Below are 9,160 nucleotides of genomic sequence, written 5' to 3' on the forward strand. Positions count from 1 at the left end.
ATGAAGCCATACTGGATTAGGGAAGGCTCTAAATCCAGTGAGTGGTGTCCTGTGGAGGGGGGGATATTAGGAGAGACACAGAGGACAGTGCACATGAAGATAGACAGAGATTGGAGTGATGTGTCTACAGGCTAAGGCAGAAGCCACTAGAAAGGTTAGGAGAGAGGCAGTGAGCAAATTCTCCCTCAGCACCTCTAAAAGATATGAACCCTGCTGGCACCTTGATTTCAGATTCCTAGCTATCAGAACCATGAAAGAATAAACTTCTATTATTTGTGGTAATTTCTTGTGCCCTGTAGTTTGTGGTAATTTCTTACAGCAGAACTTAGAAAAGTAATATAGCAGCTAGCAGGTCATTTCTTACATTTTGATTTGAAAAGAAAAATTAAATGAAAAATTTGTTATTTGAATTTTTGAGCATAGTATTGGAGTCTATAACTAAAATTTTGAGCACCTGCAAAGGGCTGATTACTGTGTTAGGTGTGTTTACATGTGCTATCCCAAGTCAGTCTAGCAAATTCCTTTTTCCCACTCCATCAGTTGTCAAAAAGATTTGTAATTTCTTCCTCATGTAGACACAGCCCAGGAGAGATGAGAGTAAAGACATGCAAAACTACAAATCCAATTTTAAAAAACTTCACATGAGTGCATATCTTAGTCAAGCTGCTATAAAAAGTTCTGGCTCATGAAAACCAGATATCTATTTCTTACAGTTCAAGAGGCTGGAAATCCAAGGTTGAGGTGCCAGCACATTCAGGTTCTGGTGAGAGCCCTCTTCCTCTTCACACTATACTCACATGGCAAAAAAAGAGAGAAAGAGAGACAGAAAGCAAGTTCTCTGTGTCTCTTCTTATAAGAACACTAATCCCATTCATGAAGGCTCCACTTTCATAACCTAAGTATTTTCCAAAGGACCCACTTCCTCATACTATCATATTAGAGGTTAGAATTTCATCATAGCAGTTTTAAGGAAACATGAATATTTAATCCATAAAAGTACAACATAGATAGGATTGGACTTCTAGTTCCAAAATGGAGAAGCAAGCTGGCTTCACTCCTCCCCCTACCCACCAAGATAATGAAAAACAAATATAAAGTGATTATTAGCACCAGCAATACTCAAGAACTCAAATATGAAGATAAGAAGCAGATGGCAAGAGACTTGGGCTTCCACATCCATAACACAGCTCCCACATTCTGCCTGGCATCAAGTGTGTGGAAAATTTCCCCAAGTCAGAGGAACTACGCTGGAAAAAGTGAGATCAAGGTGGATGATCAGCTTCCCCATCACCTTGGGTTCCCTGGCAGGAGAATAGCTGCTGCCTTAACCCACAGGAAGCATCACTAAGTTCTGGAAAGGAGAAATATCCCTAAGGACAGAAAGAGATGAAGGGCAAGGAAGGACTAGAATTCTGCCCAGTTCTAGAAATTCTGCCAAGGGCAACATCAAATCAGAGTGGCTGTTCAGCAGCACCACTTTGTAGGAAGTATGTTCCACAGATCACCTGGGTACAAACCTCTAGCGAGCCTTCCAACAGTGCCAGGATATCCCCTTTGGGAACTCCCCCATTCTGGATGAACATTGCTGCAATTTTTTACTGCATCCAGCTAAGTAATCCATCAAATATGAAGGAGAGATAATATTTCTGAGACAAATAAAAGCTGAGAAAATTCACCACCACCAGACACATCATACAAGAAATCCTAAAAGGAGGTCTTCAGTCTGAAAGAAAACAAAAACACTAATGTACCAAAAGAAACGTGAAGGTATAAAATGCTTGGGTAAAGTTAGTTACAGGGACAAGCCTACAATACTTTAATACTGTAACTGTGGTGTGCATTCACTGATGATTCTGGTTGAAGTTCCAAAGAAAAATCTATCAAAAACAGTAATAGTTACAACTATCTATTAAGAGGTAATATAAAGACATATACATTGGGCAGCACCTGTGGCTCAGTGAGTAGGATGCTAGCCCCATATACCAAGGGTGGCAGGTTTGAACCCAGCCCTGGCCAAACTGCCACACACACAAAAAAAAGCCAGGCATTGAGGAGAGCGCCTGTAGTCCCAGCTACTCGAGAGGCTGAGGCAAGAGAATTGCCTCGGCCCAAGAGCTGGAAGTTGCTGTGACGCCACAGCACTCTACCAAGGGCAATAAAGTGAGACTCTGTCTCTAAAAACAAAATAAATAAATAAAGATATGTACATTGAAACAGCTAAAAGTCAAAATGTGGGGGAATGGACTTAATTATTTTTCAGTTTTTCTTTGTTTTTCTTTTTTCTTTGTGATCTAAGTTGTCAACTCTTTAGAATAATTTATATCTATAATACATTTTTATCAGCCTCATAGTAATCAGTATATAAAAACCTATCATAGATTCTCTAAAAATAAAAAGCAGCAAAGTAGAACATACTGTCATAGAAAATCACTTAAGGTTAAAAGAAAACACAGCCAGAAAACAAACAACAAAAATGACAATAGTAAATCCTTACTTATCATTAATAACAATGAATACAAATGGACTCATTTCCATAATTAAGACACAGAGTGTTTAACTGGACAAAGAAACAAGACTCAACTATATTCTACCTACAAGAAAGCCACTTCATTTAGATAAACACACATAAACTGGAAGTTAAGGAGTGGAAAAAAGATATTTCATGCCATTGGAAGCCAAGAAAGAGAAGGAGTAGCTATATGCCAGAGTCCCACCCCCAGGGCAGGGTCCGTTAAGACCTGTGGACATGGCAGCCACCAACTGAAGAAACATAAGGTTAGAAATGACAAGAAAGAAAGAGACAAGACACACAGAATAGAATTTTCAAAGGTGGGAGCACAAGAGACCACACCAGTTCGTGCGTTTCTGACCATGGCTCCAAGTGTGGTTGTACTCAGCTTCTTCTTCTTCTTCTTCTTCTTAGTATTATTATTATTATTATTATCATTATTATTTTGTAAAGTGACTCTGTCTCACTTTATCACCCTGGGTAGAGTGCTGTGGCATCACACAGCTCACAGCAACCTCCAACTCCTGGGCTTAGGCAATTCTCTTGCCTTAGCCTCCTGAGTAGCTGGGAGTACAGGCAACCACCACAACTCATGGCTATTTTTTTTGTTGCAGTTTGGCCAGGGCCAGGTTTGAACCTGCCACCTTTGGTATGCAGCCAGTGCCCTACCCACTGAGCCACAGGTACTGCCCTTTTTATTGAATTTGTGTTTTTTGTTTTAGGGTTTATTTTATTTTATTTTTTTTTGAGACAGAGCCTCATGCTGTCACCCTGTGTAGAGTGCTGTGGCATCACAGCTCACAGCAACCTCCAACTCCTGGGCTCAAGTGATTCTCTTGGTTCAACCTCCCAAGTAGCTGGGACTACAGGTGCCTGCCACAATGCCCAGCCATTTTTTTGGTTGTAGCTCTTGTTGTTTGGCAGGCCCCAGCTGGATTCGAACCACCAGCTCTGGTGTATGTGACTGGTGCCTTAGCTGCTTGAGGTACAGGCACTGAGCCTCTACTCAGCTTTTATTGAAGGCTATTTGCTCATTGGCCCAGAGAATAAGCTGGAACAAAGTTGCCAGCAGTTTCTCTGAGTGAGCATATTGGCTCCTATTGTTTCTATAATCAATAATCTTAAGGGTCTGAGCAGCCTTGAGAAATCCAGAAACTGAGCCTTGTGTGAGGGCAACTTCCTGTCTATGGTCAAAAACATACACATTCCTGGGGGGGGGGGGTTAATACCACTAGTCCACTGTGGAGTAAAATGCCACTGGTGTCAATATCCTGTGAAGAATCAGTGGGAAAAAGGAATTTTCCTCTCATTACCACCACAGAGGATCTTCCTCTGCAATAAGGGATATAAGCCCTCCTGCCCATATTTCAAGGCTCAAGCTGTTTCCTTGATCTCTGCTCCAACCAAATATAAATCTCCACAATGGGGATTTGCTTTGACTGTTAAATAGGCAGGAACTGGCCTAGTTAATGTTTCTTGCTAGGCCTTGCACACAGCTTCCTCTGTGGCCATTATTCCTTCATAGTGTTCACAAACTCAGCAGTGTTAATAAACTATATCCCCAATAAGTCAGAGTTTTAGGAAAAGCGGACACTTGCTCACATAAGAAATTTAGCAGCAGCTGATTCAAAGGTAAACTAGCTGACTTTCCTTTGTTCCACCTCGATTAGCTTATTTATTTTCCCCTTTCTCTGGGAGTGTTTTCCCTTGCCACGAATGGGGTCTTTGGTCCCCATTCTGCCTACATTATACTTATATCAGGTAAAATAGACTAAAAATCAAAGATTGTAAAAGGAGATGAAGAAGGTCATTATATAATGATAAAAGAATCAGTTCAGCAAAAGGATGTAACAATTATGATTAGTTATGCACCCAATACCAGAGGTCCAAAGTATAAAACAAAAACTATTAGATCTAAATAGAGAAACAGATTGCAATATAATAATAGTTGGAGCCTTTAAAACCCCATTCTCAGTAAAGGACAGATCATGCAGACAGAAAATGAACAAAGACTCGTCAGAGTAAACCTCACACTATACTGACACTTACAGAACCTTTCTCCCAATTGCTGTAGAATATGCATTCTTTTCATCAGCATGGGGAACATTCTCCAGCATAGAGCACATCTTAGACCACTAAACAAGTCTGAACAAATTCAAAAAGTAGACATTATATCAAGTCTCTTTTCTGGCCACTCTGGAATAAAACTAGAAACCAATAACAAAAGAAAACTCAAAACTATACAAATACATGGAAATTAAATAAGTTCCTAAACAATCAGCAGGCCAATGAAGAAATTAAGAAGGAAATTTTTTAAATTCTTGAAACAAGTGAACATGGAAATGCAACCTGCCAAGATCTATGGGATACAGAAGAAACAGAACTGAAAAACTTATAGCAATAAATGCCTATATTAAAAGTAGAAAGACCCCAAATTAGCAACTTAACAATGCACCTCAAGGAACTAGAAAAGCAGGAACAAATCAAACCTAACATTGGTGGCAGGAAAGAAATAATAAAGATCAGAGCAGAAATAAATAAAATTGAGATTAAAGAAAAAACCAACAAAACAAAAAGTTGTTCTTTCTTAAGAGAAAAAAGCTAGACTAAGAAAAAAGAGAGAAGGCCCAAATAAAATCAGAAATGAAAAAGGAGACCACAGAAATACAAAGAATCATAACATACTATTATGAAGAAGTATACACAAAAACATTGGAAAATCTGGTAAGTTCCTGAAAATATACAACCTACCAAGATTGAACTATGAAGAACTAGAAAACCTCAGCAAACCAATAGCAAGCATTGTGATCAGAACCATAATAAAAAGACTCTCATCAAAAAACAAACAAACAAACAAAAATAAAACCCAGGTCCTAATGAATTCTAATAAACATTTAAAGAAGCAATAATACCAATTCCACTCAAAACACTTCAAAAAACATTGAAGAGGAGAGACTACTTCCAAACTCATTCTATGTGGTCAGAATTACTCTGACACCAAAACCAGAAAAGAAAATAATAAGCCTGTCGGGACTCATGGAGCTCCTAAGGCCCTGGTCTTGATCATCGCAAGAAGGAACCAGGCAAGAGGCAGATTAGAAGTACAAGCTCGTGGGAGGCAGGCTAGCCCTTACTTGCAGGGTAGCCCCGAGCAACCTCCGCACCAGCCTTTTATTGAGACCGTACAACACAGATGAGGGGAGTAATTAACAAATGACTACACGCTGAAGGCTCAGGCTTGGACTCTTTCACAAGGAACTCCTGCCGTCCACCCCTCAGCTGCAGATCATCTTGCTCAGATGTCATCGGGCTCTTGGTGTCCCCTGCATAAGCCAATATCATAAATACAAAAAATTCTCAACAAAATATTAGCAAACCAAATCAACAAAACATTAAAAAGCTCATCCCTTATAATCAAGGGAGATCCATCACCCAGATCAGTAAATGTGATATATCATATTGACAGAACCAAGAACAAAAACCATATGACTATTTTAATAGATGCCAAAAAAGCATCTGATAAAATTCAACATCCCTTTGTGATAAAAACTCTCATCAAACTGTTTATACAAGGAACATACCTGAAAATAATAAAGGCCATGTATGACAAACCCACAGCTCCCGTTGTATTGAGTAAGGAAAATTTAAAGACTTTTCTCTAACGTGGAGACCATGACAAGAATGCTCATTTTCACCACTTAATCAACATAATACTGGAAGTCCTACCCAGAGCAATTAGGCAAGAGAAAGAAACAAAGGGCACCCATAATGGAAAGGAAGATTCAAATTATCCTTGTTTGCCAACAACATGATCTTATGCAGAGAAAAACCTAAAGACTCCACAAAAAAATCTGTTAAAAGTGATAAACAAATGCAGTCAAGTTGCAAAAGTAAAGATGTTACGAAATCAACATACAAAAGTCAGTAACATTTATATATACCAACATTAAACAATCTGGGAAATAAATCAAGGAAGCAATCCCATTATAATAGCTGCAAAGAATAGAAACTACCCAGGAATTAATTTAACAAAGAAATTAACAATATATACACAGAAAACTATAAACCACTGATGAAAGAAATTGAAGGGCGTAGAAAATGTAAAATTATTTCATGCTCATGGATTGTAAGTATTAATATTTTTTACATGACAATAGTATACAAAGCAATTTACCAATTCAAGACAATCCTTATCAAACCACCAATGATATCCCTCACAGAAATAGAAAAAGCAAATCCTAAAATTAAGTGGAACTATAAAAAACTTTGACTAGCCAAAGCAAAACTGACCAAAAAGAACAAAGTTGGAAGCATTACACTATCTGTCTTCAAAATTTACTATAGGTCAGGAACGGTGACTCAGGCCTGTAATCCCAGCACTCCAGGAGACCGAGGGGGATGGATTGCTTCACTTTATGAGTTTGAGACCAGCCTGAGCAAAAACAAGACCCCGTCTCTACTACAAATAGAAAAACTGAAGCAAGAGGATCTCTTGAGCCCAAGAGTAGAGTGCTATGACACCATGGCACTCTAGCCAGGGTGACAGCTTGAGACTCTCTCAAAAAAAAAATTTACTACAAAGCTATAATAACAAAATCAGCATAATATCAGCATAAAAACAGGTATATGAACCAATGGAAAAGAATAGAGATATAATACATACATTTATAGCCAACTCATTGTTAACAAAGGCACCAGTACTTGAATAACAATATACAGACGAATGAAACTAGACCCCTCTCTCACCACACATAAAAATCAAATGGATTAAAAACTTAAATCTAATACCTTCCTATGAAAATACTAAAAGAAAACATTTGGGAAGTGCTCCCGTGCACTGGGGTGGGCAAAGATTTTATGGGTAAGACCTCAAAAGCAGAGGCAACCAAAGTAAAAAGAGACAAAAGAGATTACATCAAGCTAAAAGGCTTGGGCACAGCAGAGGGAACAATCAACAAAGTGAGAAGACAGGCCACAGGATGGGAGAAAATATTTAAAAGATTTGCTCTTTACAAATTATATGAATGTATTAAATTATTACATGCAAAAGAAACAAATAACAACAACAACAACAAAGATGCACTGTTTTTACACTGACAGCTGCTTCTACTTCTCATATTTTGGGCTGGTTATCATCGAGGATATTCCAAGGTTGCAGTCTCTGTTCCTCATCCTAGAATTAAGTCTTTAAGGTGAACAGAGACTGGAGCTATTGTGCTGCATTCAGGGTCCCTCTGATCGTAGGTGGTCTCTCTGCCACCCTCTCCACACCCACCCCATCTGAGCTAGCCTCTTTTTCCCAAGACCAGGATCCTGCCAGGAATGAGGATACTTAGCATCAGTGTGGGAATGCAGTTTGCTCACCTGAGTAGTCCCCCCAGACTCCCACCTCCTCACAGGGCTTCCTGTGTGCCACTGAGCAGTCGTCTGGAGCCTCAGTTACACACACGCGCTCTGGAGCCCAACTGCTTGCTGGGGTTCAAATCCCACCTCTGCCATTTAAGTAACTGGATAACCTCGGGCAAACCACTTAACCTCTCTGTGCCTCAGTTTCTTCTGTAACATGAGGATACTGAAGGCATCGTACGCATAGGGTTACACAGATTGAATAAGCTAAAATATAGGAAGTCTTACAGCAGGGCTCACTACATAAGAAATGCTACCTGATGTTGCCAGGTGTTGCTAATAATTCTCATGATAATTATAAGTGGCCATATGTGGGGTGTGGCTAGAGAAGACACAGCATCAGTGTTAGTGAATGATGAAGAGCAGGACTTCTCCAGGACAAAGCACTCAAAGATTCTGAGCTGTTCCCCGAGGACTTTATCCTGAATTCTGAAAAACATCAAAGAATCAGGGGCCCCAAAGGCTGTGAAATCCATTTCCCAGGGCAGTGCATGTAAGACTGATGTCTTCTCTCTCTCTCATTTCACAGGTATACACTTTATTTGACGATAACAACTTTCTTTTTCCCTTTACCCTTGATTTTGGTGTGCTACATTTCAATTTTATGCTACACCTGGGAGATGTTTCAACAGAATAAGGATGCCAGATGGTAAGTGTTTGCCTTATATTGCTTTCTTAAAAGAAGAGTGTTCAGTGAAAATCAAGCTGCGGGAGGGAGGGAGGAGGTGATGGGTAAATTCACACCTGTCAAGCGCAGGGCCCACTATCTGGGTGAAGGGTGTTCATTACTTTGACGCAATCTGTACAAAAGCAAATTATGTAAATAAAACATGTGTACCCCCCAGTATTCTGAAATATAAGAATAAAAAATAGATAAACATTTTGAAAAAGAAGAGATTATTTTAAGACATCTATAGCAGAAACTTACGCAATAATGACTTGAAACATACTACATTTAAGGATGTAAGCATTGACAAATGTGTACAGCAGGCTTTCCTAAAAATAAGACATGTCCTGAATCAGCTAATTAAGGATCTCTCAGTGATAAAAGGTGAAATCACTGGTGTAAGTTTCAACAAAAAGCAAACAGAACTTAAAATTCTATTCATAGAATCACTTTTATATTGTCATCAAATATTATTTAACAAGTTTAGTAATACATTTTTCAGGGTTGTGTATGTCTATAAATATCTTAAATGTTGTGTCCAAACTTTTAATTTTTGTGGTTCTTATTTAGGTAAGAAG

The 9,160-nt window shown here is 38.9% G+C and overlaps 1 protein-coding gene across 1 annotated transcript in view; it reads left to right on the forward strand.

The window, feature by feature from the left end:
* The window catches only part of MCHR2 (melanin concentrating hormone receptor 2), a 24,132-nt gene that overhangs the window by 12,487 nt on the left and 2,485 nt on the right, over positions 1-9,160 (forward strand). The window contains exon 4 of the mRNA XM_003798208.1: positions 8,445-8,564. Coding sequence (XP_003798256.1) covers positions 8,445-8,564 — 120 coding nt within the window. The remainder of the gene's footprint in view (positions 1-8,444; positions 8,565-9,160) is intronic.

The sequence above is a fragment of the Otolemur garnettii genome, unplaced genomic scaffold, assembly GCF_000181295.1.
Source record: "Otolemur garnettii isolate 467f Iridium unplaced genomic scaffold, OtoGar3 scaffold00132, whole genome shotgun sequence".
Lineage (NCBI taxonomy): Eukaryota > Metazoa > Chordata > Mammalia > Primates > Galagidae > Otolemur > Otolemur garnettii.